The sequence below is a fragment of the Acinonyx jubatus genome, chromosome D4 (assembly GCF_027475565.1).
Source record: "Acinonyx jubatus isolate Ajub_Pintada_27869175 chromosome D4, VMU_Ajub_asm_v1.0, whole genome shotgun sequence".
In the NCBI taxonomy this organism is placed as follows: Eukaryota; Metazoa; Chordata; class Mammalia; order Carnivora; family Felidae; genus Acinonyx; species Acinonyx jubatus.
In genome coordinates, this window is record NC_069391.1 from 37,006,681 (window position 1) to 37,033,639 (window position 26,959).

At 47.8% G+C, this 26,959-nt stretch overlaps 2 protein-coding genes and 1 pseudogene across 6 annotated transcripts; 2 read left to right on the top strand and 1 right to left on the bottom strand.

The window, feature by feature from the left end:
* Positions 1–473: 473 nt before the first annotated feature.
* LOC128312174 (Golgi-associated plant pathogenesis-related protein 1-like) lies at positions 474–11,040 on the bottom strand (annotated as a pseudogene).
* ATOSB (atos homolog B) lies at positions 10,696–22,371 on the top strand. Of its 5 annotated transcripts, none has more exons than XM_027039375.2 (9): positions 10,696–10,837; positions 18,275–18,418; positions 18,661–19,630; positions 19,821–19,879; positions 20,069–20,174; positions 20,300–20,458; positions 20,682–20,750; positions 20,834–21,009; positions 21,127–22,371. In XM_027039375.2, the coding sequence occupies exons 3-9, from the start codon at positions 18,737–18,739 to the stop codon at positions 21,278–21,280; spliced, it is 1,617 nt and encodes a 538-aa protein (XP_026895176.1). In that variant the 5' UTR covers positions 10,696–10,837; positions 18,275–18,418; positions 18,661–18,736; the 3' UTR covers positions 21,281–22,371. The 5 variants fall into 5 exon arrangements, with proteins under 5 accessions (XP_026895176.1, XP_014934900.1, XP_026895177.1 ...); XM_015079414.3 differs by lacking the exon at positions 10,696–10,837 and adding an exon at positions 11,173–11,297; XM_027039376.2 differs by lacking the exon at positions 10,696–10,837 and adding an exon at positions 15,412–15,439.
* Positions 22,372–23,384: 1,013 nt separating this feature from the next.
* On the top strand, positions 23,385–26,717 carry STOML2 (stomatin like 2). Its single transcript, XM_015079417.3, has 10 exons — positions 23,385–23,536; positions 23,777–23,914; positions 24,367–24,466; positions 24,605–24,663; positions 24,755–24,856; positions 25,007–25,141; positions 25,295–25,439; positions 25,558–25,637; positions 25,887–26,015; positions 26,437–26,717. Exons 1-10 carry the CDS (start codon positions 23,492–23,494, stop codon positions 26,572–26,574), a joined length of 1,071 nt encoding a protein of 356 aa, XP_014934903.1. The 5' UTR covers positions 23,385–23,491; the 3' UTR covers positions 26,575–26,717.
* Positions 26,718–26,959: the final 242 nt, after the last annotated feature.

Sequence of the window (26,959 nt, forward strand, 5' to 3'; positions counted from 1 at the left end):
CTTTAATGACGTACACTTATAATTCTCCCACTTCATTTGAGACACTATTATTTAACTGAAAGATACAAAGCAAGTCAGCATTATCTCAAAACACAGGGCTTTTAACAATTAATTTGTAAATATTAAATGTTCTTTTCCATTATTGCAATATGCAACCTATCTTCTGGGAAATGAGGCATACATATCTTAAAGTAACTTGTTTTGTTTTATTTTATTTTTTAAAAAATGGTTATTTATTTTTGAGAAAGAGAGACAGAGACAGAGATAGAGCATGAGTGGGTGAGGGGCAGAGAGAGAGGGAGACACAGAATCAAAAGCAGGCTCCAGGCTCTGTCTGAGCTGTCAGCACAGCGTCCAACACGGGCTCGAACTCATGAACCATGAGATCCTGACCTGAGCTGAAGTCAGACGCTCAAACCACTGAGCCAGCCAGGCTTAGATGTAAAAGATCTATATGCTGAAAACTATGTGTATATATATATATATATATAGAGAGAGAGAGAGAGAGAGAGAGAGAAACTATATAGAGGGAGAAACTATACAAACTATAGAAAACTTATGAAGGAAATTGAAGAAGACACAAAGAAATGGAAAAACATTCCATGCTCATGGATTGGAAGAATAAATATTGTTAAAATGTCAATACTGCCCAAAGCAATCTACATATGCAATGCAATCCCAATCAAAATTGGCAGGCATTCTTCTCAAAGCTAGAACAAACAATCCTGAAATTTGTATGGAACCACAAAAGACCCCGAATAGCCAAAGTAGTATTGAAGAAGAAAACCAAAGCGGGAGGCATCACAATCCCAGACTTTAGCCTCTACTACAAAGCTGTAATCATCAAGACAGTATGGTATTGGCACAAAAACAGACACATAGACCAATGCAATAAAATAGAGAACCCAGAATTGGACCCACAAATGTATGGCCACCTAATCTTTGACAAAGCAGGAAAGAGTATCCAATGGAAAAAAGTCTCTTTAGCAAATGGTGCTGGGAGAACTGGACAGCAATATGCAGAAGAATGAACCTGGACCACTTTCTTACACCATACACAAAAATAAACTCAAAATGGACGAAAGACCTAAATGTGAGACAGGAAACCATCAAAATTCTAGAGGAGAAACCAGGCAACAACCTCTTTGACCTCAGCCGCAGCAATTTCTTGCTCGACACATCTCCAAAGGCAAGGGAATTAAAAGCAAAAATGAACTATTGGGACCTCATGAAGATAAAAAGCTTCTGCACTGCAAAGGAAAAAATCAACAAAAGTAAAAGGCAACCGATGGAATGGGAAAAGATATTCGCAAATGACATATCAGATAAAGGGTTGGCATCCAAAATCTATAAAAACCTTATCAAACTCAACACCTGAAAAACAATCCAGTGAAGAAGTGGGCAGAAGACATGAATAGACACTTTTCCAAAGGAACATCCAGATGGCCAACAGACACATGAAAACATTATTCATCACCAGGGAAATACAAATCAAAACCACACTGAGATACTACCTCACACTGGTCAGAGTGGCTAAAATTAACAACTCAAGAAACAACAGATGCTGGTGAGGATGTGGGGAAATGGGAACCCTCTTGCACTGTTGGTGGGAATGCAAACTGGTATAGCCACTCTGGAAAACAGTGTGGAGTTTCCTCAAAAAATTAAAAATAGAACTACCCTACGACCCAGCAATAGCACTACTGGGAATATATCCAAAGGATATAGGGGTAGTGATTCATAGGGGCACATGCACCCCACTGTTTATAGCAGCGCTTTCAACAATAGCCAAATTATGTAAGGGGCCTAAATGTCCATCAACTGATGAATGGATAAAGAAGACGTGGTTTATATATACAATGGAGTACTACTTGGCAATGAGAAAGAATGAAATCATGCCATTTGCAGCAACATGGATGGAACTGGAAGGTATTATGCTAAGTGACATAAGTCAGTCAAATAAAGACAGATGTCATATGTTTTCACTCATATGTGGAACTTGAGAAATTTAACAGAAGACCATGGGGGAAGAGAACGGGAAAAAAATAGTTACAGAGAGGGAGGGAGGCAAACCATAAGAGACTCTTAAATACAGAAAATAAACTGGGGGTGGAAATGGGTGATGGGCATTGAGGAGGGCGAGGAGGGCACTTGTTGGGATGAGCACTGGGTGTTGTATGTAAGCAATGAATCATGGGAATCTACCCGCAAAACCAAGAGCACACTGTACACACTGTATGTTAACCAATTTGACAATAAATTATATTAAAAAAAATAAATGAACACGCACTAGTAAAAAAATAAAATAAAATAATTGAATGGAAAGTCTAAAAAAATGTTCATGTATTTTTGAGAGAGAGAGAGAGACAGAGCATGAGTGGGGAAGAGGTATAGAGAGAGAGGGAGACACAGACCCAAAGCAGGCTCCAGGCTCTGAGCTGTCAGCACAGAGCCCGACGCAGGACTTGAACTCGTGAAGCACAAGATCATAACCTGAGCTGAAGTCAGACGCTCAACTCACTGAGCCACCCAGCAACCCCTAAAGTAATTTGTTTTGGAGCAAATAATGCTCCAAAGACCTGTCAATATATTGTCCTTACAAAAAAGGGTACTCCCTTTTAGTTAAAGGTGGCTGCTGTATGCTTGGCTAAAGCTTCAATTTTCAATTTTACATTAATAGAGGCAGCTCTGAACTTCACTTCTAAGCATCACAAACATTTAGAATACAAAAAGTCCAAAGATGGATATTATAAGAAATGCACAAAAGAAATTTCCTTTAAAAATAACAAAAACGGGGTGCCTGAGTGGCTTAATAGGTTGGGCATCCGACTTCACTCAAGTCATGATCTCGCAGTTTGTGAGTTTGAGCCCCACATCTGGCTCTGTGCTGACAGTGCAGAGCCTGGAGCCTGCTTCAGATTGTGTCTCCTCCTCTCTCTGTCCCTCCCATGCTCATGCTCTGTCTCTCTCTGTCTCTCAATAATAAATAAACGTTAAAAAACATTTTTTTAAATAACAAAAATTTTTAAATTTATTTTTCCCCAAATGTCCAAATAATTATGGTCTAGGTAACCATCAGAGTAAAAGCTTTATATGCTCCTTCCTTTGATAAGAATAAGTTCATATAGAACTGTATATCCAAGTGTATGTGCAAGAGACACTCACATGCATCACACACACACCAAGCACATACACCCACAGGGACAGACACACCACTGAGTTTTTATTTTTCTAGGCACTTCATATCCACATGAAGTCTGTCACCTTCCCATCACATTTAATGAATTCCGAGGCAGGAAGCCTAGTTGAAGACATTCCCTGCCAGGAAGTATCAGGCCACCAGGAAGGAAGACCCACCACTTGCAGGTGGCCTCCCCACTCCCATCTTCTTTGTATTCTTCCATACCATGGCTATGAAGGGTCTAGTCCTGGAGGTGAAGTCAGGCTGCTGAAAGTTGTAGTTCTTGATTTCACTGTACCATCTATCAGCCATCTCTTTTCCTGTCTGATCACAGGAGGCATATACCTCTGAACTGGCCACAATGGGACTCTGAGCTGCACTTGAGCATCCTTGGGCTGACCAGGGCCTCTGAATAATGCTGAGCCTCCCAATCAAGCTTCTTGCAGAGCTTCAGTTGAGGGGGACACCATGCTGCTGCTGGTACTTGTTGTGGGCCTTTAGGACCTCATTATTAAACAGCTTGGAAGCTGACTTGCCCATGGCCCACTGCTGCTGTACTGAGCTCTCTCACCTGGCCCTGGGTCGCTGGAGATCAATTCCTGTCTTTATGAATCTGAACAGATGGGCAAATCCAGGTACCTAGAGGGAGTCAGCCCTACTGAAAAAAAGAGAACAGTTCTGATTCTAAGAGCCAAAACACACAAAGGTCTAGGAAAAGGAGTAGAAGTTTGGGAGGTGATGGGTTAGTGAGGGATGTGGTACAGGGAAGGAACTCAAAACTAACAGAAACCAGGGGCACCTGGGTGGCTCAGTTGTTAAGCATCCAACTCTTGATTTCAGCTTAGGTCATGATCTCACGGTTTGTGGGTTTGAGCCCCACATCAGGCTTTGCGCTGACAGAGTGGTGCCTGCTTGGGATTCTCTCTCTCCCTCTGTTTGCCTCTCCCCCACTCTCATGCACTTTCTCTCTCTCTCTCTCAAAATAAACAGACTTAAAAAAAAAAAGAAAAGAAAAGAACAAACATAACCCTGTCCAGTGGTCAAGACACCATGAAAAGCTCTATGGCACAGAGCAAGGCCTGCCCCCACCCCCAACACATACACACACATGATTTAGGGCCCCCTTCCTCCTTAATCTACTGTTGGTTAGGCTCATTTTCCTCCTCATACTAGTTCATATAGATATGAAATAAAGCCCTAAGTCTCTGCGTACAGCCCTTTTTTCCTTCACAAACTCTAACCTTGCCCACAGATACTTGCTATCTATGTATGTCAACAGATTCCAAAGCTGTATCTTTAGTTCAGATTGTTGTCATCAACTTCAGACCCATATGTTCAATAATTTGCTAGATTTCTCTACCTGCGTATTACACTGGTACCTCAAATTCAGCACGTAAAAAGTTAAAACTATTGAGATGCCTTAAAATATATATTCTAATTGTGGACCCAGAAATTTCTCTGGGCAAAGTAAAATCTTCCTCAATGTTTTGTTTTAAAAGATCATTGTGCTTAGAGTCACCAAATTGTTATTTTTCCTTTGGGCCTAAAGTGAAAAAATTCCCATAAAGTCCCACAACCTCTTTATTAAATAAAGGAATGTTAACATTAATCTGTAACAGCAAAAAACTAGAAGCAACCTAAATGTTTTATCTCTAGCTTTAACACAACCCTAAAGAAAATCCTAGAAGGTAGGTTTGTGTGTGAGAGAGAGTGTATAAAAATTGATAAACTGATCTTAAAATGTATACAGAGGGGGGTCTGGCTGGCTCCGTCAGTAGAACATATGACTCTTGATCTCAGGGTCATGAGTTTGACCCCACATTTTTTACTTAAAAAAATGTTCAGGGTCGACTGGGTGGCTCAGTCAGTTAAGCATCCAACTTTTGGTTTTGGCTCAGGTTATGATCTCACAGTTCATGAGATTGTGCCCCATATCCAGCTCAGCACTGACAGCACAGAACCTACTTGGGATTCTCTCTTCCTCTGCCCCTCCCTCATTCATGCTTGCACATGGTCTCTCTCTTCCAAAAAAAAATTTTTAATCATTAAAAAATAAAATTTTATATGGAAATGTAATGGCCAAAAATAGTTAATATAATCTTATAATCTTAAAGTTGGAAGACATGGACTACCAGATATCAAAACTTATTACAAAATTATAGCAATGAGGAACACTTGTGATGAACATTTATCTTATAAAAAAGGAGACACTGCAGAGCAGCAGAGCAGTAAGATAAAGGATTGTTTTGTTAACAATTTCCATAACTTGGAAATGCTGCAAAGAAAAGGCGGCAAGGCTAGCCAAAGATGAACTATCAAGGCAATATACTTGTGCTTAACTCATTATCTATTATTGATTAAAGGATAAAACTCTGTGAAGTCACATGTTAACTTATAGATTTTGGTCTGGTAATGATGCAAAGGATTTAGTAGAAAAGGTTATGAGGGCGCCTGGCTGGTTCAGTTGGAAGAGCATGTGACTCTTGATCTCAGGGTCATGAGTTCAAGCCCCATGTTGAATGTAGAGATGACTAAAATAAATACATAAATAAATAAACTTAGAAAAAAAAGAAAAGGTTATGGTGTTATTATCCTGTAGACACAATCAACTTAACAATGTTATTCTTTCTTACTTTTTTTTTTAAGTAGGCTCTGTATCCAGTGTGGGGCTTGAACTCACCATCCTAAGATCAAGAGTCACATGCTCCACCAACTGAGCCAGACAGGCACCCCATTTAACAATGTTACTATAACATTCTCTTCCTAATGTGGGTGGACCTCATCCAATCAGCTGAAGGCCTGAATAGAACAATAGGACTGAATAAGAGAAAATTTCTTGGGATACCTGGCTGGCTCAGTCCATACAGCATGAGACTTTCTTTTTTTGGTGGGGAGGGGAACAAATGCCCTTTATTGCTCTAACCAGCATAACTTGGCAGTAGACTTGAGCAGAGCTCTCCTATCTGTCCTGGCTCCCATTTTCTCTCTCCTGGGAGTTTGTGATTCACCCCCAGGGTAGAAGAGTGTCCTGGGCAGGGGTCTCAGGCAGAACTAGGATAAAAAATACAGAGTTGGGATCTGAAAGGGGACCAGGGTGAAGCAGAAAACATTGTGTTACCAGATCATCCAAATAAAAAGTCCATCAGGGCAGAAGTGAGGATGTATCCCCACACGGGTCCCTCTGCCCTTGCCAGAAAAGGGAGGGGGAAGGAGGCTTCTGCTAGAGGCTTCCTGCTGTGCCCTTCATGCCATCAGCATCTTCCAGATGTTGACCTCAGCTTCTTTCACACTCCACTCCATGTAGGATTTTTTCTGTTTCAATTCTTTAATTTGTTTCTTCTGCTATTCTCTGTTTCTCTAACAGTTGATTGTTAATTACCTCCTTGGAATGAAGAATAAACATTCTTCCTACACTTTCAAACATGTTAGTCTCATCTACCAAAATCATAATCTCTGCACCTGTAAGATGTCAGCATGCAACTCTTGATCTCAGGGTTGTGAGTTTGAGCCCTGTAGCAGTTGTAGAGATTACTTAAAAATAAAAGCTTCAAGAAAGTGAGAGAAAATCTCTCCCTGATCAGTTCTTTGAACTGTGACATTGGTCCTTTTTCCTGATTTTAGACTCAAACTGAAACAATAGCTCTTCCTGTGTGTTGAGCTGGCTTTCAGACTGGAATTTCATTGTCAGCTTTTTGGTTCTCACGCCTTTGAACTGGGACTGGAACTACACCATCACCTCTTCTGGGTCTCCAGTTTGCTGGCTAAAGATCTTGGGACTTATTAGCCTCCATAATCCTGTGAGCCAGTTCCTTATAGTAAAATCTCTCTATCTCTATCCCTGTGTGTGTGTGTGTGTGTGTGTGTGTGTGTGTGTGTGTATCTCACCCCTCACCAGAGCTCTAATATAATACCTAATTTCCTTAAATGCTCATTAAACATGCTTTACCATACTGCTTATTCCGTCATTAATAAGTTAAATAAACCTTTGGCATGTTTTTCATTCTATATTCTTATAAGAATCTTGCTTTTAACTTTTTGGAATATGTACTCTGACAATGTTTTCAACAAAAAGTGCTGGATAACCATATAGGAAAAAAATTAATATTGACTCTTACCTCACACCATACACAAAATCTATTGCAGATGACTTATAAAAAATAAAATAATAGAGTTTCTAGACAATGACATAAGAGAATATATTCATTACCTTGGGATAGGCAAATACTTCTTAAACAGGCATAAAACACATTATACACAAACAGTAAAATAAATTGGACTATATTAAAGTGAAGAACTTTAGTTCATTGAAAAACACCACTAAGAAAACAAAAAAGTAAGCTACAGATAATTCTTTCTAACAAAAGAATCCTATCCAAAATATATAAAGAGCTCATACAAATAGAAAAAATACAGAGAACCATATAAAAAAACAGGCCAAGGACCTGACCAGGCAAGTCAGAAAAGATAACCAATAGACATATGAAAAGGTGTCCTACATTACTGTATATCAGGGAAATGCTAACTATGGCCACAGTGAGATACCACTACATATATACTAGAAAAACTGAAACTAGAAAGACTGACAATGTCAAGAGTTGTCAAGGAAGTGAAGAAACTAGACTTCTCATATATTGTTGGAGGAATGTGAACCGTTATAATCTCTTTAGGAAAAATATTGGCAATATCTACTGAAGCTAAACACATACCTGCCCTATTACTCAGCAGTTACACTCCTAGGTATATATCCAATAGAAATACATGTATATTAGTCAATAAATTTATTTTTTTAATGAAGAGGAAAAATTAATACCAATTTGGAATAGTGGCAAACTCTGAGGAGAGAAGATGAAGAGCAAGGGGGAGAATGGAATGAGATTAGGAAGGAGTATATAAAAGCCCAACCTATCTGAAATATTAATTTCCTTAAAAGAATTTGAAGCAAATGTGGTGGAATATTGGAATTTGATAGAGCTGTGTGAGAAGAATGTGGATGTTTGACATAGTATTCTTTAAAACTTTCTGTATGCCTAAAATATTTCATAAAGACAGTTTTATTTTTTATTTTTCTTTGATTTTAATTTTTTAAAGTTTATTTATTTAGCTTGAGAGAAAGAGAAAGTGTGAGTGGGGGAGGGGTCGAGGGAAGAAAGGGACAGAGAGAATCCCAAGCAGGGCTCAATCCCATGAACCCTGAGATCATGACCTGAGCTGAAGTCAGAAGCTTAACCAACTGCCCCTTAATTTTTTTTTTTTTTTTTAAATGTAAGCTCTATAGCCAACATGGGACTCCAACTCATAACCCTGAGATCAAGAGTCACATGCTCTGCCAACTGAGCCAGCCAGGTACTCCTCATAAAGAAATTTTTTTTAATCTTATAGAATTCTCCCAGAATGTTTAGGAGTCATTGATTTAAAATAAAAACTTGTGGGGCACCTGGGTGGCTCAGTGGGTTGAGCCTCTGACTTCAGCTCAAGTCATGATCTCCCAGATTGACTTTGAGCCCCACACCAGCCGGGTTGATTACTGTCAGCACAGAGCCTGCTTCGGATCTTCTGTCCCCCCTCCCTGCCCCTCCCCCATTTGCCCTCTCCCAAAAAGTAAATAAAATATATTTTTTTTAGTAAAATAAAATAGGGGCTCCTGGATGTTAAGTGTCTGACTTTGGTTCAGGTCATGATCTCGCAGTTCAGGAGTTTGAGCCCCATGTCGGGCTCTGTGCTGACAGATCAGAGCCTGGAGCCTGCTTCAGATTGTGTGTGTCTCTCTCTCTGCCCCTCCCTTACTCGCACTCTATCTTTCTCTCAAAATAAATAAATATCTCTCTCTCAAAATAAATACATAAACATTAAAAAATAATAAAAAATAAAATAAAATAATGAAATAAAATAAAAACTTGTAATATGAATATACAGTATAACGCCAATATTGTGTATGTAAACATACCACATACACACGCATAGATTGATATGATGTAATGAAACTATCTCAGGAGTCTTCCTCCCGAAAACCTAGAATCATAAAAACATCAGACAAATCCCAACTGAAAGACATTCTATAAAATGCCTGAGGGTAAAACTATCAAGGTCATCAAAAACAAGGAAGTCTGAGAAAATGTCACAGCCAAGAGAAGCTTGAGGAGACAAGAGAACTAATGCAATGTGCCATGCTGGATGAGATCCTAAAACAGAAAAAAAGCATAAGGTAAAAACTAAGGAAATCTGAATAAGGTATGGACTTTAGTTAATGATAATGTATCAATATCAGTTATTAATTGTAACAGAGGAACCATGCTAATTTAAATGTTAATAAATTTAACATTTATTATACGGAAACTGTATATGGATTGGGGTATATGGAAATTGTATTATCTTCATAAGTTTTCTGTAAATCTAAAATTGCTCTAAAATAAAATTTATTTTTTTAAGTCAAGTAATTTAGCCAAATTCATACACCTAGTAAATACCCAATACCCAAAATTCAGAGGCCAACACAAATGACTACAAACCCTATGCTTTTTCCACCACCCAAATCCACTTCCAACTTACTACCAACTTCCACTACCCAAACCCTTCCAACTTACTCTTTCTAGGTATTTGTATAACGACCTTAACAAGTTCCTTGAGAATAGAGAAAAAAGCTTTTTTTTCTTCTTCTTCTTTGCGTACCACTGGTGTTCAGTAAGTCAGCTTAAATTCACTACTCACGGAAAAAAAGTCACAAAAACCTAAAGACTCTGTGATTTTCAGAGAATCTTATCAGGTTCAACCCACAATCTATACAGCCAGCTCCTCAGAGAGGCCGGATAGGCCGTGGGCGGAGGGCCCTTCAGTTCTGCAAGGGTCCTGTGCTGCCATCTACAGGTAGCTGGAAAGAGTTGACACACACCCTCTCCCCTCCCCCCCAACCCCCGCTCCACTGCTGTATCTCAGCAATTAGTAAATCAGAGAGAAGTCTCAAGCGCTAATTAAATTACAGAACATATTTAACTATCAGATAGTTCACTTGACACTTGTATAAAGTAGAGACCCTACTTCTCTCCGGCGACTGAAGGTTCTTCTAACTCCGTATTAACATTTAGTCTCCTAAAATTCACAGAATTCCTTGCTGACTCACCTCCACAGATACAGATCTGGCTGGCTATTACTGCACACCTCCTAGAACTCAGATTCTCCCGCACAGAGTAGGCTACAGACACTTGCTCAATCCCACAGACTTGAGATCCCACCGACCAGATTCTCTCATCTTCACCGACCCCTGGGACTCCTTGCACTATCTTGCAAACCCCCAGACCTCCCCCATTAGGGCAAATGTGCGCGCGAACCCAGACGTCACCACAAAAAGGCTCAAGTTCCGCGGGCAGCTCACACCAGCGCGAAAGCTTGGGGAGAGCCCCAGTCTCAGGCTCAGTGCCCTCAGGCTAGCGCTTTGATGCCAGCTCCGACTCCCCAACCCCCCCCCCCCCAGCCCGATCCGGTCAGTCTAGGCCGGCACCCAGGCCAAGGCCCCGCCCCTCTAGACCTGTCATCACAGAAGCCGCACGTGGCCGGGGTGGGACCTCAGGCGACCTGCAGCCATCACTTTGTCTCCTCCGCCATCCATTGGGGCCGTCGCCGCCAATCAGAGCCAGCGGATCCGGCAGGAGCGCCGGCGCCCGGGTGAGGCGAAAGGGAGAAGAGGCGGGGGTAGAAGAGTCCCTGAGACCGACTGGGGCTCGCGGTGGAAAAGGGCCTGGCCTGGGTTCTGCCAGGCTGGAATCCGAGAGAGGGCGGATCCTAGCGAAAGGCGGAGAGACCACAAGGGGGTGGGGACCAAGGAAGGGGCTAGGGACAGGCGGATGTTCTGGGAAGACGCAAAAAAGGCTAGAAGGGGCGGAGCTAGAGAGGGGCGGGGCCTGTGTTACAGGGGAGGAGCCAGAGGAATTAAAGAAACTAGGAAAGAGGCTGGGCCCCGAGAAGGTGGGAGGTGGGACAAGGGAGGGGGTGGGCCTGGGCGTTGCGGGGGCGGGGCTCGGGCAGAAGGGGTGAGGTTTGTAGGCCGAGGCTGCAGCTAGGGCCTCTCTCTAACTGCCTCAACCCCACTACCTCCTCAGGTGCAACGGGACTCACGGAACTACAGGTGTGGGGTGGGGTGCGCGTGGAAGAAGGGACAAGAATGGGGGTGCGCTTGGGCAAACATGAGGTGGGGGCCACGTTAAGGAAGGAGAGAATATGAGGACTGCTGCGGGGGAGGAAGACAGAGTTGGGGGAGGACTTGGGGGCTCACCGTGTGGGTAAGCAGGTGCATTCTCCAGGGTCCCTTGTAAGGGAGTGCTTTGTGGAGGTTGGAGGTACAGTGTGAGAGGGCAAGTCTGTCTGATGTGGAGGGTTGGAGCCTGGCCATGCTTGAGGGGGAGGGGATGTGAAGTGCTTTGGGGAAAGCAGGTGCTGTATGATGAAGAGCTGGTGGTCCAGAGTGTGGGAGAGACAGAGGGACTGTGCAGAGAATGGGCACTATGTGAGGGAAAGAGGCTGTAGGCCCCAAACGAGGGGGGAAGAACCCCTAGTGCTTTGAGAAGGTCTCCTGGCTTTGTAGAGACTCCAGGAAGAGGTTTGTGTACTGTGTTCTAGGAATGGCATGATGGGATTAGTGGAATGAAGAAACCAGTCCATAATGCTCCTGGCTCCTTGGCTCCTAATTACACCTTCAGGCCTGAGCACTCTTAGGGAGGATCCAGGCCCCACTTGCTGCTAGGTCTTCTGTGACTGTCTCCTCCGTCTGCTTTGGATCTGGCTGGCTGAGACTGGAGTTTCTTCCCCTAGCTGGTGTTCCTGTTAACCCCCACTCTAGTTCCTGTTCCTCCCAGAAGGCTGCCTTCGTCCCTGTCTTCCCCCTCCCCCACTTTGCCCTGCCCTCTGCTCTGGGTGTGCTCATTTCCCACTTCCTTCCTCACCCTGGGGCCTGGCCTGGGACTTGCCCGTCTAGGAGCTTTGTGCTCAATGGCCACAGGACCTAGTAACCAGCTGCAAGGCCCAGACCTCATCCCACTACTGCCAAGATCTCTCCCAACAGCCCCCACAAGTGACTGGCAGCTACATTTTTACCACTGGCCACAAAGTTATTTTCCCCACCCTTTTCCTTCTCCTGGGTGGGGAACCCTAGAACCCTCAAAAATCGGCTTCTGTGGGAAAGGTGGAAATTATTGAGTCTTTGATGTTTGTTTTGAGAGGTGAACTACTATTGCAGACTGAACTCCAGAAGGGATATGAGGTTCCAGCCTCAGCTGGAAGAGGAAGAGAGAATAGCTCCCCACACTCCCGGCTGGGAGGCTGATGGTCAGAACTGATACTAGGGCCTAATCCTCTTGGGAGTTCCTCAGGTTCCCTGAGGGGACTTGATTTAGTGCCAAAGTTCTATTTGTCCCTGGGCTAGTTGAGAGACTGAAAAAAGGCCTGCCTTCCACACAGTGGCTGGATGAGTATGACAGTGTTACTGAAAGGGGCCCCAAGCCAACCCTCCTCCTAGCTGAGAGACTGGCTGGGGAGGGAGGGGGTGCTGAGGCCAGACAAAGCCGTAGGGTAGGGTGGGGTAAGGGAGGGCAGGCTGAAGCCTTTTGAGGAGGAGCTGATTGCTATGGCAACCCAGCTTCCCAGAATGTCTCTCAGAGAGGCGGGCCTAGGGCAAACACTCCAGCTTCCTAAGGACTGAGGCATTTGTATGAGTGGGTGGGGCATAAAGAGAAAGGGCATCAGTTTGCTGTGCTGAGGCTGGAGTATATAGCTTCTCTGCTTCAATACAAGCAGGAGAGCATTCAGAAACTTGTGTCCATCCTCTGAAAATGGATTTGAGTGAACAATAGCCATTAGAATCATAGCAGTATAAGGCCAGAGTTGCAGAAGCCCTCAACTATAGTTTATACAAACCTCTAATCTTACAGGGTTGAAAATTTACGGCCAAAGACACTGACTTTCTCTGGTCTCACAGTGAAAGAGCAGGTATTAGGACCTATGTCTTCTGTTTGCTGTTCCCTCAGCCCAGGGCTCATCATTTCTTTCAGCCAACCTTTATTGAGCAGCTATTATGTGCCAGGCACTGAGGTTGATTCTGGGAATACCAGCATGAACAAAACAACATTGCTGCTCTCCTATAGCTTCCATTCTAACGAGGAGAAAGAAATGCATGTGTGTGGGGGGTGGGGGGGGAGCACCTGGTGATAACTGCTATGAAAAAAATAAAGGACAGCAGCTAGATAAGGCCTCTTGATTGTACCATGCTGCTTTCCTAGGGCACACGGAGGCCTAGAACATCTTTGATCCTTCCCACTGAGCTACTGCCCCCCCTGCCCTTTGCAGGTAACTGAGGCCTGGGTCTATGTTAGTGGCAGTAAGACAGAACTTACTGCCTGTTCTCTGGGGTCATCAAGGGACTATCACTTTCCTGTAGTGTTCTGTGTCTATTTGTCTTCCTAGTAAGTTTTTACTAAAGGAAGTAAGCTCTTGCTTTTTGCAATTTTGTTCAGAATTTTGAAAATTTCCGGAATCCTATTCCTTAGCATTAGGGAACCAACAAATAAATCAGTCCATGGCAAATGGAAATGGATTCTTTTTCAGGGTTTTTCTCTCTGGTCTGAGGTGAGAAGAAGGGAGCCTAGAGGAAGGGTTACTTACTTGTCCTTCCTTTTTTTTTTTTTTTTTTTTTTTTAAATTTTTCTTTATGTTTATTTATTTTTGAGAGAGAGAGAGAGCATGAATGGCAGAAGGGCAGAGAAAGAGGGAGACACAGAATCCAAAGCAGGTTCCAGGCTCTGAGCTGTTAGCACAGAGCCCACTCAACAGATTGAGCCACCCAAGCGCCCCTCTTACTTGTCCTTCCTGAATCTAGTGCACAAGGAGGAAGTAGGGAAAGGGGAGCCTTTTTTTTTTTTTTTTTTTTTTTTTTTTACTATCCAGTGACAACCTCAGGGCCCTTGGGGCCTACAGCACAGGCAAGGTAGAAACAAGGACCTTGGGCCTTCTGTAGCCTCTGAACTATGGAAGAATGGACTCCCCTTCTAGAGGCATAATTGGCAACCTGCCCTGGCCTATGCCAATTCTCTAGGCTTTGGTTTGAGTCTTCCCTCTTTTGACTCTGGTATTTCCTTGCTTCTGTGGAAGACTGACAGAAAAAGCTTCCTAAGTTTGGAAACTAACTTGTCAACAAGTTCAGAGGAAAAGGTACCTATTTTCTTAGCTTACCCCTAAAGCAGCCCCTGTAAAGAGCATCTTTTAATGCTTACTCCTTATAGAGGTTTCCATCCTGGTCATTTAAAGAATAGGTCATTTAAAGAATTAGGAATGCTGGTTCTGCTGCCACTTAGTTTGGCTGTTTCTGGGCCCAGCCTAGAGCCCAGTGACTCAGGGGGAGGGTGGGGAGTTTCGAGGGAGCTGTGAGTCATGGGAGGGAGCTCCATCACAAGAGTTGGGCATATCCCCCCACTCATGGCAGAAGCCTTTCTATCCCACTTCCCCTGGGTCCGTCTCCTATGAATAGAAAGAATACTGTAGAAGGAATGAAGCAGCCTGATCTCAGAATGGTAGTTCAGAGACACAAAAAAGGATGTTTAGGTCCCTGAATTAAAATGTATCCCTATCTCAGGAATTCTTGAGGCCCCTCTAACGAAGGCAAAAGAAAATTAATAAAAAGTAAGAGAAGGAAGAATACCATTTCTCAATGGAAGGAGATAAGATCCCACTTCAGAACTTTTTCATCTGCTCTGGCATAAAGGAAGCTTTCTAGACTTCAGCAGTACTCTGGTGTTTGAAGCTCAGGTTTGCAAGAAAGGGAGAGATGAATGAGAGTGGGGATATTTGGGGTCTGGTGAGGGAAGAGCAGGCTGATTTTGGAGATTGTGGAACTTTGTCTTTGAAAGCCCTAGGGCGTCCTATTAAACACCTTCGGAAAAGGAAGGGCGGAGGTGAGCAGTGGGAGGCCTACACCTTTGAAAGGGTTAAATTGGCAGGGCTGGGAGATCCTTTGGATTCCTGCAATTGAGGGGTTAAAGAGATGGGCGGGGCGACACGGGTAGGCCTGCCCCCTTGTGGACCAATGGGCGTGTGTCTCTTGGAGGGGGCGTGCCTCACACTTGAGGTCGTGGAGAGGCTGGACTCCTATGGGCCAATGAATATGGTCGCTGCCCGCGGAGGGCGTGGTCTTAGGGGGGCGTGGCGGCCACGGCCGCTGCGGCGGGGGTGTTGGGGCGCTGGGCGGGGCGGGCGGCCCCATCAGCTGGTAGGAAATGGCCTGTGAGTCAGAGGGGCAGCGGAGTCGACAGCACTGAGCCGGGGCGGCCACGGGGAGGGACAGTCGCGGGGAGGGGTGCGGCAGCGGCTGGGGGGCTGCGGGCGCCAGGTCCCGCTAGTGTTGCACACGAAGCTGAACAGAGAACAGCCTAGCAAAGCAGGGCTCTGCGTGAGCCACCCTTTGTCTGGGTTGGGGGCCCGTGGCGGGGAGGACCCGGGATTCGAGGGGAGGGACCGGGACGGGACGGAAGGGCCCGGAGCAGCGGCCGCCGCGGCGGAGCCAATTTAAGAGCGGGGTGAGTGTGTGCTAGGGGGAAAGAGCAAATCTCCGAAGCTCCAGTATGGAATGGGGCCTGTCCCAGGCTCTGGGGAGGAGAGGGGTGAGAATGGACCTGGGAGACTAAGTAGGGGTTGGGAGCATCATCCAGAACAAGGAGTCCAGCGGAAGGGGTGAGTCTGCTGGACTTAGTTTGGAGGAGGTGCTGACATCTGGTCTCTCCATTAAGGGTAGAGGGCTTTAGGTCAGCAGTCAAGGGGTGGGTTAGAGACCAGAGGTTGACCTTCCTACCCATAGTGGTGGTCCATGGGAGTAGCTCCGCTAGTTTGTGTGGACATGTATAGGAACAAAATGTGGAGTAGCTAGCTGGCAGTTCTCTCTGAACAGGATGAGGGTAGAAAGCACATGGAGAGGAATTCTCCTTCCTGCCACCCTCCTAGATCAGTGTAGAAATAGATACCTTTAATACTGAAGGAAAGGGGAGAGTGAGTCTGGGAGTTGTACCTGTACCAATACCCACCTACCCCACCTCCCAGGCCTAGCAGGTGTCTGAGGTACAGAACCCATGGTATTCTGGGATTTGGTGTTTTTGCTGGCCTTGCTCCTTGGGAATGTTGGGAACTGTAGTCCTTGCCAGCCATAGCCTGGCACAGCTGTTTGATGCCAGCTGCTGCCCACCCCCTGCACAGAGAGTGAGGTTTGGCCTACCCTGCCCCCCTCTTCCACAGTCCTGCCCCATGAGTCAGCTCGAAGCCATGGTCTAGAGCCAGACAGGCTGGGTGGCAGGGAAGTGCGTCTTAGAGCTTCTCATTGACAAGTCAGGAACTTAGAGGGCTCTGGGGTAATGAGCAGATGCCAGGCATGCTGGGGTCAAGTAGGGCATCATGTCATCACCTGCCTTCCCCAGGGCAATGGCTCCAGAGGCCAACTTGGATGACCAGGGGTGGGGTGCTAAGGAAAAGGACCTTCCTCAACCTGTATGGCTTGAGTAGAGGAAAGGAAGGTAGAGATGAATACAGGTTGTACCTACCCTCTGACAGTGCTGTCATTGGAGTTCTGCCCTTTCCAGACACCCCACCCACCACAGGGAACCAGAATTTTCTAGGGATCCCATTTCTCACGAGAACTTGGTGAAATAAGGTAATGTGGGGTGCAATGATAAGAACTTGGTGTAGGAGAGCTTTCCAGTCCCCAGTGTGTAAATCTCTCCCTTTCTCCCTGTCCCCCATTTCCACCTCTGTTATTGCTGATTCTCCCTATACAAGTAATCTCTCTACTTCTCTAATTCTGGGAGTTTTTCTCTTCACTGCTAGGACTGATGCCAAGGTCTCTGGGGCTTGCATTCTACTTTTTTGAGTCCTGCCATGTGCTTACTCCCTGTACTTAGAGTTTGGCAGAGGAGCGAACAGAACTATCCTTAAGAACCCCCTGGTCTGTCTAGGAGATTTCTTACCTATAAGAACAAGCAAAATTGTCACTGGGTTGTATTAGATAGTGACACTGCCTTAGGTGAAGTCTCAGGAGAGAGATGTGGTCTAGGGTGGACAGAGTAGGCTTTCTGGAGGGAATGGCATTTGGCCTAGCCAAGGAGGAAGGAGAGGGCTTAGGTAGGTATACAGGGGACATTCTTTGAAGGGGAAAAGATACTGTGGATGGCAGGCAGCATAGGCTACTGCCCAAAGGAGAAGCTTGATCCTGGGACAGTATTTCCTCCCATAAAGGAATATAGCCTTCAATTTGACATTCCTCTCACCCAGTATGGGCTCCTGAGGGTGGACTAGTCAATAAAGAAAGTCTTTAGTCCTGGCAGGAAAACAGTGGTTTGGGTTTTTAGGTGCTGAACATGTGGCTAAGTGGAGAGGTAGTCCTACTTGCTTCCAGCTATCTGACTGCCACTGCCTTATCTCTAGCTTGCAGGGCCTAGGGGGAGGGGAGGTCCTGGAAAGTGCCTTCTGGCATTGCCTTCTCCACTCCCCCTCCACTTGATTAGATTTGTTGCCTCCTGTTAAAGGGACAGACTGCTGGGGGTAATGTGTTTAAGGCCAAAGGGCTGCCTTTGAGCTGACCTGAGGTTTGTATCTGTGAGGAGTGCTCCTGGGGTAGGACTTTCTGCAAGACCTCTCCCCTTAGGGCTCCAGAGTAGCATTTGTCCTTTGGAGAGAGACTTTAAGGAAGGAGTTATACAACCTTGACTAGGAGGGCTGAATTCTTACTCTGACCATCTCTCAGTTGGCATTGGAGTTCTCTTGAATCTTGGGGTATTGCATTCCCCCTCACACTCAGGGCAGAAGCCCCTCAGCTGGTGGCCCTGATAAATGGTGATCCTGCCACAACTTCTCACCTCCTATTACGCTGAACCTAGATCTGCCTCTCTCTGACTCCGTAGGTAACCTAGCTCTGCCCTCTGGGCTCTGGATCCCAAGACTACACCTTCTGTTTCTGAAGAGCTTTTCATATGGGAGAAGGATATCCTGGAGGGTACTCTGATAGCCCACAACTGGACAGGAGTCTTGCCACTGGCACCAGAGATCCTGGCTTAATGTCTGTTCTCCTTTCCTTAGGGTCCAGCTGAGCCCAAGAGCTGCACGGAATGGTGGCAGTCACCTTGCCAGTGCAGCGGGAATGGACCAGACTGCAAGCTAGGAGAGCAAGGCATCAGTCAGGAAGAGGGAACACACGGCTAGGCTTAAGGCCTCTTCATCGGGGTGAGTGCTGGGGAAAGGGAGGGGAAGCAGGTCCAGTGAGAACCCTGTGCTAAACATGCCATCCTCTCAGAAGTTCTGGGATTGTCCTCTATACTCCATTAATCCATCTGGGGATTTGGACACCTTCACCTCAAGGAAACCCACAAGGTCACCTCTTCAGGCCAGAGGAGGATCTGCAACTCAGGTGGAAGGGAAAAGACCCAATGATTCTTCTGATCACCTTTTCTTCTTTTCTTCTACAGATGTCCCCAGGCCCCCCAGCCCAGGCCCAGCATAAAGGCTGTGTGGGGGGGCCCCCCTGACCCAAGGGGGGGCTTCATGCGCCACGTGCAGGCGGAGCCGTCTTCATCCTCAGAACCAGAGGCTGGCCCTTCGCAGCCTGCAGTCAGGCAGGGGGCCCTCCAGGGTGGCCTGCTCATGGGCTACAGCCCAGCAGGGGGGGCAACATCCCCCGGGGTCTACCAGGTATCCATCTTTTCCCCTCCAGCTGGTGCCTCTGAGCCTCACAGGGCCCTGAAACGGCCGGCCCCACCCACTGAGGTTACCAGGGAGCTGAAGAGAGGCCCTGGGCTGGGGGCCAGAGAGGGACTACCCCCTGAAGAACCATCTACTGTGGGGCTACTAGGCCCAGAGGGACTGGGGCTGGGACTGGGTCTGGCCAGCCAGCATTTCTGTCACCATGGCCTCTGTGTTGTGGAACAGGGAGGTAGCTCCACCTCACCTTGGACTTCAGGGGCCCAGAGTCCCCCTTGTCCGCCATCAAATGCTTCCTGCAATAGTTTGCACACCAGAGACTGGGCTTCCCCAGATCCAGGGGCACAGGGGTCCCTGGGGGAGTCCCCAGGGCCAGCCCCTCTGGGCCAGCTGCACACATTTGACACTGATTTGCACAGTCTTGCACAAATAGGGGGTAAGAGCCCAGTGGCTGGGGTGGGCAACGGGGGTAGCCCTTGGCCTAGGGAGTCCCCTAGCACTGCCAATGGGCACAGTCCCGAGCACACACCCCCTGGCCCTGGACCTCCAGGCCCCTGCCCCACCAAGCGAAGGTTGCTTCCTGCTGGAGAAGCCCTGGATGTCAGCTCTGAGGATGAGGGGCCAGCCCCTCGGAGGCGCCGGGGAACCCTGGGCCACCCTCCTGCTGCCAACAGTTCTGATGCCAAAGCCACACCCTTCTGGAGCCATCTGCTGCCTGGGCCCAAGGAGCCTGTGCTGGTAATCCAGGAGAAGGGGATGGTCTATTCTTAAGTAGATATGTGTGTGGGAAAAGGTGAAGGCCTGAGGAGTGGGGGGGGGGGGTGGGGGAGGGGGGTCCAGATGTTCCTTTGAGAGCTTGAATGAGGTCCTGCTTCCAAACATGCCTGACCTCCACCCAATCTTTTTCTGTAATCTTTCCTTTCCATAGGACCCAACAGACTGCAGTCCCATGGGGCGGAGGCTGAAAGGTGCCCGTCGCCTGAAGCTGTAAGTGATCAGCTTCTTCCTCTGCTCTATCCCTGCAAGTGGGGCAAAAGTCTATAATCCTTTTTCTGACTGCAGGGTAGGGGAACCCAGGGCAGGAGCCCTTGATGGTGGCAAAGGGTGAGCCCAAGGACATGAGTAAGCATACCAGAATACTTCAAGCCAATGTATTGTGTGTCCCTCCCCTACCAGGAGCTCCCTTCGAAGCCTCCGGAAGGGGCCAGGCCTGCTGAGCCCCCCCAGTGCCTCCCCTGTTCCTACCCCTGCTGTCAGCCGTACCCTGCTTGGCAACTTTGAGGTAGTTCCCCTTGGATTCTGTGATTGGGGGCCTTGGGGAAAGTGAGATGGTAGAGTGTGGCCTGGATGGGTAAGGAAAATAGCTGGCATCTGTCTCATAATATGCTTTCCCCATCTCAACCCCAGGAATCATTGCTGCGAGGACGCTTTGCACCATCTGGCCACATTGAGGGCTTCACGGCAGAGATTGGAGCTAGTGGATCCTACTGCCCCCAGCATGTCACCCTGCCTGTCACTGTCACCTTCTTTGATGTTTCTGAGCAAAATGCCCCGGCTCCCTTCCTGGTATGACCTGACCTCAACCCAAAGTTAGCTTGTGAGGAGGGTGAGGGATGGATAGCAGGAAGGATTCTTTAGGTGTTCTCACCTAGGAGAGAGTTCAGAGCCTGGTGGGGAGAACTCTAGTGTGGGGCAAGGGCTAGGCCCAGAGTGAGAGATTATGGAGATGGATGAGTATTCAAAGCTCTCCTAGACCCCATCTTAGCTGATGGCTCCATGACCTTCCTAGGGTGTCGTGGACCTGAATCCCCTGGGGAGGAAGGGTTACAGCGTGCCCAAGATGGGCACCATCCAAGTGGTAAGTTTTCCCTGAGGGGCAGTGGGAGTGGGGAGAGGAAAACAGCCCCTAGGCCCTACCAACTTTGCCTGTCCTGCCCCCAGACCTTATTTAACCCCAACCAGACTGTGGTGAAGATGTTCCTTGTGACCTTTGACTTCTCGGACATGCCTGCTGCCCACATGACTTTCCTGCGCCATCGCCTCTTTTTGGTGCCTGTGGGTGAGGAGGGAAATGCTAGCCCCACCTGCCGCCTCCTCTGCTACTTGCTGCACCTCAGGTGAGGACAGGGCCCTGGGGCAGCTGGGGAGGCCCAGGGAAAGGATTTTCCCCACCCCAGGTTATCTGGCTTATCTACTATCTGGATTCTTTCTTTGATCACCCTGTTGTCCCCCAGGTTCCGGAGCTCCCGCTCAGGCCGCTTAAGCCTGCATGGAGACATCCGCCTGCTTTTTTCCCGCCGGAGCCTGGAACTGGACACAGGGCTCCCCTACGAACTGCAGGCAGTGACTGAGTCCCCTCACAATCCACGTTATTCACCTTTGCCCTGATTGCCAGTGCCCTGAACCCATGTGGGCCAAGTACCTACCCATCCTGCTCCATCCTGGACAGAGCAAATACGTGGAAAGGTGGCAAAAGACCCTTTAGGCTTGAATTAAAGCCCTCACCATGCTCATGCCCAAATCGATTATTTGGGTGTTTAAAGCCTCTGATCCTTACCACACTCTGCTCTACTCTGGGTACTCCATGTGCCTCCCACTCCCTTGGATTTCCCAGGCCAACTTAGGTAGTGGGGAGACAAGGAGCTACCCTGAGGTTGTCTAAAGTTCCCAGGCAAGTCATGCCAGCGTTGCCTCCCTGTCCTGGGCAGGGGCCACTTATTATTTTATTTATTTTTAATTTATAATTTATTCAAATTGGATTGCCTTGGTAACCTCCAAAACCTGATAATTGGCATTGCCCCTCATCCTTTCCCACTCTCAGATATTGCTCCAAGCTCAGGAGTTGAAGAAGCTGGTGTGGGGGTTGGGGGAGAACTGTTCTTTCTCAGCTGAGGGCAGAGAGGTTATCCCAGAAGGACTGAGTCCCTAGCCAAAGACTCAGCTTCCCCTGTCCTTCCCTATACCTTCCCTATACCTTTCACTTCCCCTACCCTCTGACCCCTCTCTGAAAGCCAACTTGTGTGTGTGTGTGTGTGTGTGTGTGTCCATGTGTCCGCGCACACACGCACACACATACAAGCTTTTATGTGGTGTGTGTGAGAAAGAGAGCTTGCATGCATGCACACACACAGAGGTTAACCATGCCTGATCTAAGACTCCAGACTCCAGTTGACCCTCTCCTCCTGCCTGTGTCTCCTTGCTTTGGGGTCCTGACTGAGGAAGGTGTTCTGGGGGCAGAGTCAGGGCCAAGGACTGGGGTGCCTCCTCTCACCTGGCCAGACTCTGACCCACCTACCTCAGCTGGGATGAGGGGCACACCTCAAACTCAGTCATGTGATTTCCCAACTACCCCATTCCCCACACCAGACTCTGACCCAGCCTTAGTCCTGACTCCTGGGGCTGGCTGAGGGGAACAAGCAATTGCTTGAAACTTGAACAAAACAAAAAAAAAGAAAAGAAAAAGAGAGAAGAAAGAAAAAGAATTGAAAAAATTGTACCTGGTACTTTTTTTCAGGAAACAACAACAATAAAGAAAGAATAAATTCTTGTTTGGAAACTTGAGCTAAACCCTACTTTTTCTGTTGGGGAGAATATGGGAATGGGGATGGAGGGTCTAACTGGAGCTCAGACTCTGCCCTTTCTCCCAGAGGGGCCTGAGGTCTGAGGCCATGAGGTCTTAGGCAAGGCCCTAATTATTCTTAGGATCTGGTCTTGCTCTTTTCAGATAATGGGGTGGGGTGGGGTGGTGAGAAAGGTTCAGCCATAAAAGCTGAGCTCTCTGAATGTGGATCTACATTCCCAAACTAGTTCTATTGTTACCGATTTTAGCACCTCTGAACTTAAGTGCCCTGAAATGTAAAATGGGGGTGATTCTGCAAGTCTCTTAAAAGATGTGCCAGACATCAGGGATGTGTGCAGAGTGACATGATCCAGAGAAGCCTGAATGTAGGGGCTATGTGCTGGACTCTGTAAGGGGATCAGGCCTGATAGACTGACTAGGAAGAGGTAGAAAAAGCTACGGTGCCTGGGGAGAAGAGGGGAGGGGGAAATCTCAGTCCAATCACCAGGCAATGTTAGGCCCAATCACTGTGGCAACGGGAATGGGGTCATTCCCCAGTGGGAGGGCTGGGTACAACACAGCAGGACTACCTGACAATGTAACTATGGCAACCATGGCAAAGAGCGCCAATCCCTTGGTCGCTATGGTGACGAAGCTGTTTATACGCTCAGAAGGGTAAACTGAGTCTCGGGTGGAGGTAAAGAACTCGGTGGGAGGTGTTTCTGGGACACTTGCACGCGGAAAATAGACTCCATGGTCACCATGTCCGGGATCTTGAGCTTGATCAAAGAGAACCAGAACAAGTTTCAGCCTTGTGCCTTCTCTAGCTGGTCTACAAATCCCAGGGAACAACTTGATACACGCTTCTATTCAGGTAAAGCTGATTGGCTGAAGTTGGGGTGGGGGGGCGGGAGAACGGAGACGGCCGGAAGTACGTCTGGGGGAGTGGAAATACGGGAGGAAAGGCTCAGGTCCGGTTTTCTAGAGTGACCTCTCTGCTCACCGTCTCGTTGGTTCCGGAGGTCCTGTGGTCGTGGGAAATGCTGGCGCGCGCTGCGCGGGGCACTGGGGCCCTTTTGCTGAGGGTGAGTGCGAGGGAACCTTCTCCAAGGGTCCTGCCAGAGATCACCTGGATCCTTACCTGGGAAGGAGCAGGATTCTAAGTTTGGGGAGAGAACTAGGGTCAGAGGTCACAGTACCCACGTGAGTTCCTCTCCGAGGACCCTTTAGGGTCGCGGTTTAAGGAGATGCTCTCTGGACAGGCGCCCAGAAGGGCGATGTGGCCCGCCAGCTGGGGTCTCTGCTAATCCTCGTCTTCTCGATAGGGCTCCGTGCAGGCTTCTGGCCGTGCTCCGCGTCGCGCCTCCTCTGGATTGCCCCGAAACACCGTGGTACTGTTTGTGCCGCAGCAAGAGGCCTGGGTGGTAGAGCGAATGGGCCGATTCCACCGGATCCTGGAGCCTGTGAGAACCTCTTCTGCCCACTCAGGGCCACCCTGATGCCGAATTCCCTCACCATATGGGCGGATGGGGTGGGATCTCATTGGAGCCTGCGCCCACTTTTGGCTTTCAGCTCCCCTGGCCAGACCTGGCAGGGCCCAGGCTGCTGAACCCATGTTACCACCTTTGGGTGTTGCTCTAGCATTACACAAGCCCCATTCTTGGGTATCTCCCCTATCTACCCCCTCAGCTCCTGTTGTCTGCTACTCTGCTGGCTCCCATTCTCTTGACTGTCCCCTTTGTTCAGATGTCCTGCCTTGTATTCCCATCTTTTTGGACTTCCCTACCATTGACACGCCCAGCTTTCTGCTTTATTGGAATGTTCCATATGTTCATTCCATACCCACTCCAGGCCTAGCTTGGATCTCAACCCTACAACCCCCATCCTTCTGAGGACCCATGACTCCTCTTCCCAGGGCTTGAACATCCTCATCCCTGTGTTAGACCGGATCCGATACGTGCAGAGTCTCAAGGAAATTGTCATCAACGTGCCTGAGCAGTCGGCTGTGACTCTCGGTGAGGGGTGCAGGGTGACACGGGTGCCCTGAGACCGTTAGGATGTAGTTGCAGGAGATGCAGAGCTCCTGAGAAAGAGCTGATCGGAAATTGGAAGCCTGATTTTCCTCCTTTTCTCTCCTGCTCCTGTACCTATAGACAATGTAACTCTGCAAATCGATGGAGTCCTTTATCTACGTATCATGGACCCATACAAGGTATCTTCTCCCTGGTTTATTCAGCTCCTAAGTTGCTTTTCCCGCTAAAATCCTGCATTCGAGCTTCTTACACTTTCCATGCCCTTTTCAGGCAAGCTATGGTGTGGAGGACCCTGAGTATGCTGTCACACAACTAGCTCAGACGACCATGAGATCAGAGCTTGGCAAACTCTCTCTGGACAAAGTCTTCCGGGTAAGGGGTCTGAGCCAGAGTTACTGTTTGAAGATGCTTCCCTCACACTCTCAGTCCTTTGTGGGAGTCAAGATCAGTCAGTGGCACTTCTCAGCTTAGATCCCTGATGAGTGTGTTGAAGCCATGGAATTTATACCTCTCTTTCTCCAGGAGCGGGAGTCCCTGAATGCTAGCATTGTGGATGCCATCAATCAGGCTGCTGATTGCTGGGGCATTCGCTGCCTCCGTTATGAGATCAAGGATATCCACGTGCCACCCCGGGTGAAAGAGTCCATGCAGATGCAGGTGGGGGCCAGGGAGGGTCGGGGAAGAGGACTTCAGGATGCTCCAGTCTCATGGGGACTTGGACTCCCTTCCCTGTCATGATGGGTACAATTGCAGGTCTGTGTAAGAATTTACTCTGGGTTTTTGTTGATGGGGGTCATTGGGGGTTTCTAGGTGGAGGCAGAGAGGCGGAAACGGGCCACAGTTCTAGAGTCTGAGGGGACCCGAGAGTCAGCCATCAACGTGGCAGAGGGGAAGAAGCAGGCACAGATCCTGGCCTCCGAGGCAGAAAAGGCTGAACAAATAAATCAGGCAGCAGGTCTGCAGAGGGTAGAGGCTGAGGGAGGAGAGGGCTTGGGTTTTTGAGGGTTGGTACTGGGACAGGAGCTTTGAGGTACCCTGACTTCATGAGTAAAGCTCCATCTCTTTTCTTCCAGGAGAGGCCAGTGCAGTTCTGGCCAAGGCCAAGGCTAAGGCTGAAGCTATTCGGATCCTGGCTGCGGCTCTGACACAACATGTGAGAGGCCCCTGGGTGGGGTGGGAGACAAGAATTGACACTGGAAGAGGTTTTCTCATCTACTCTTGGGAGAAGTTCTTGCCTTTGTGGGTTCCGCTGAGCCAGATTACATGATCTCTTGTATTGTGATCTGTATTGTGATCTGATTCTCTTTCCAGGAACCTGACTACTCTTTACTCCCCTCCCCTCCACCTACCCACCCATCTCCTTCTCCAAGACTGTGATCTTTGATTTTTTCTGTGGCCACAGAATGGAGATGCAGCAGCCTCACTGACTGTGGCTGAGCAGTATGTCAGTGCGTTCTCCAAACTGGCCAAGGACTCCAACACTATCCTGCTGCCGTCCAACCCTGGCGATGTCACCAGTATGGTGGCTCAGGTTAGAGTACCCTGAGGACCTAGCACAGGACACCAATGCCAGAAACTGAGACCCCTGTCACCACCATCACAACTTAGACACCATAGAGGCCTTCAGAGTAGCCTGAGCCCTAGACCTTCTGTTAGTCTCTGTAGAGAATAAGTTTCTAAGAATGAGATACCTCCCTCACCCCTGGAGATAGGGGAGCTCTTGAGACATCTTTTTTGGGGGGCAGATATATCTGTACCAATATTCTGAGGGTAACCCTGCTCTGATAGTTTTTACGATTCCTAGAATTGACTCTACAGCTTGAGTCTTGCAAGAGAGATAGAAAGGAAAAATAAGTTTATTAGCCCCAGCCTCACTTTCTTTTTAGCTATTGGTGGGTTGGGCTATGCCTTCTGCCATGTGTCCTCATGGCTCTCTCTGTCCCTTTTTTTAGGCCATGGGTGTGTATGGGGCCCTCACCAAAGCCCCAGTGCCCGGGGCCCAGGATTCAGTCTCCAGTGGGAGCAGCAGAGATGTCCAGGGCACAGATGCAAGTCTTGATGAGGAATTTGATCGAGTCAAGCTGAGTTAATGGAGCTGGGCTTGGCCAGGGAGGCTGGGGACAGGGAAACAGCATTCCCATACTCTGGCTCTAGCTTCCCTGCCAAGATTTTGTTACTATTTTTTTATTTGAACTTTAATCATGTAATAAACTTGCCACTGGCAAACCAGAAACTGTCCTCTTTGATTGGGGAATGAAGTTGGGAAAGTCACCAGTGTTTTCCTTGGATGTCCACTTCCATCCTCCAGTTCTCTCAGGTCTGGGGAGCTCATTCCTCCATGACTAAGAGTAAACTTTATGTAAGTCATCCTTTCTGTCTTCGGGAGAAGCTTTGGGATAGGGTGGAGGATTAAGCCATGTGTCTATTGAACTATCAGGGAGTGTAGTCCCCCTTCTTGCTAACTATGGGGATATA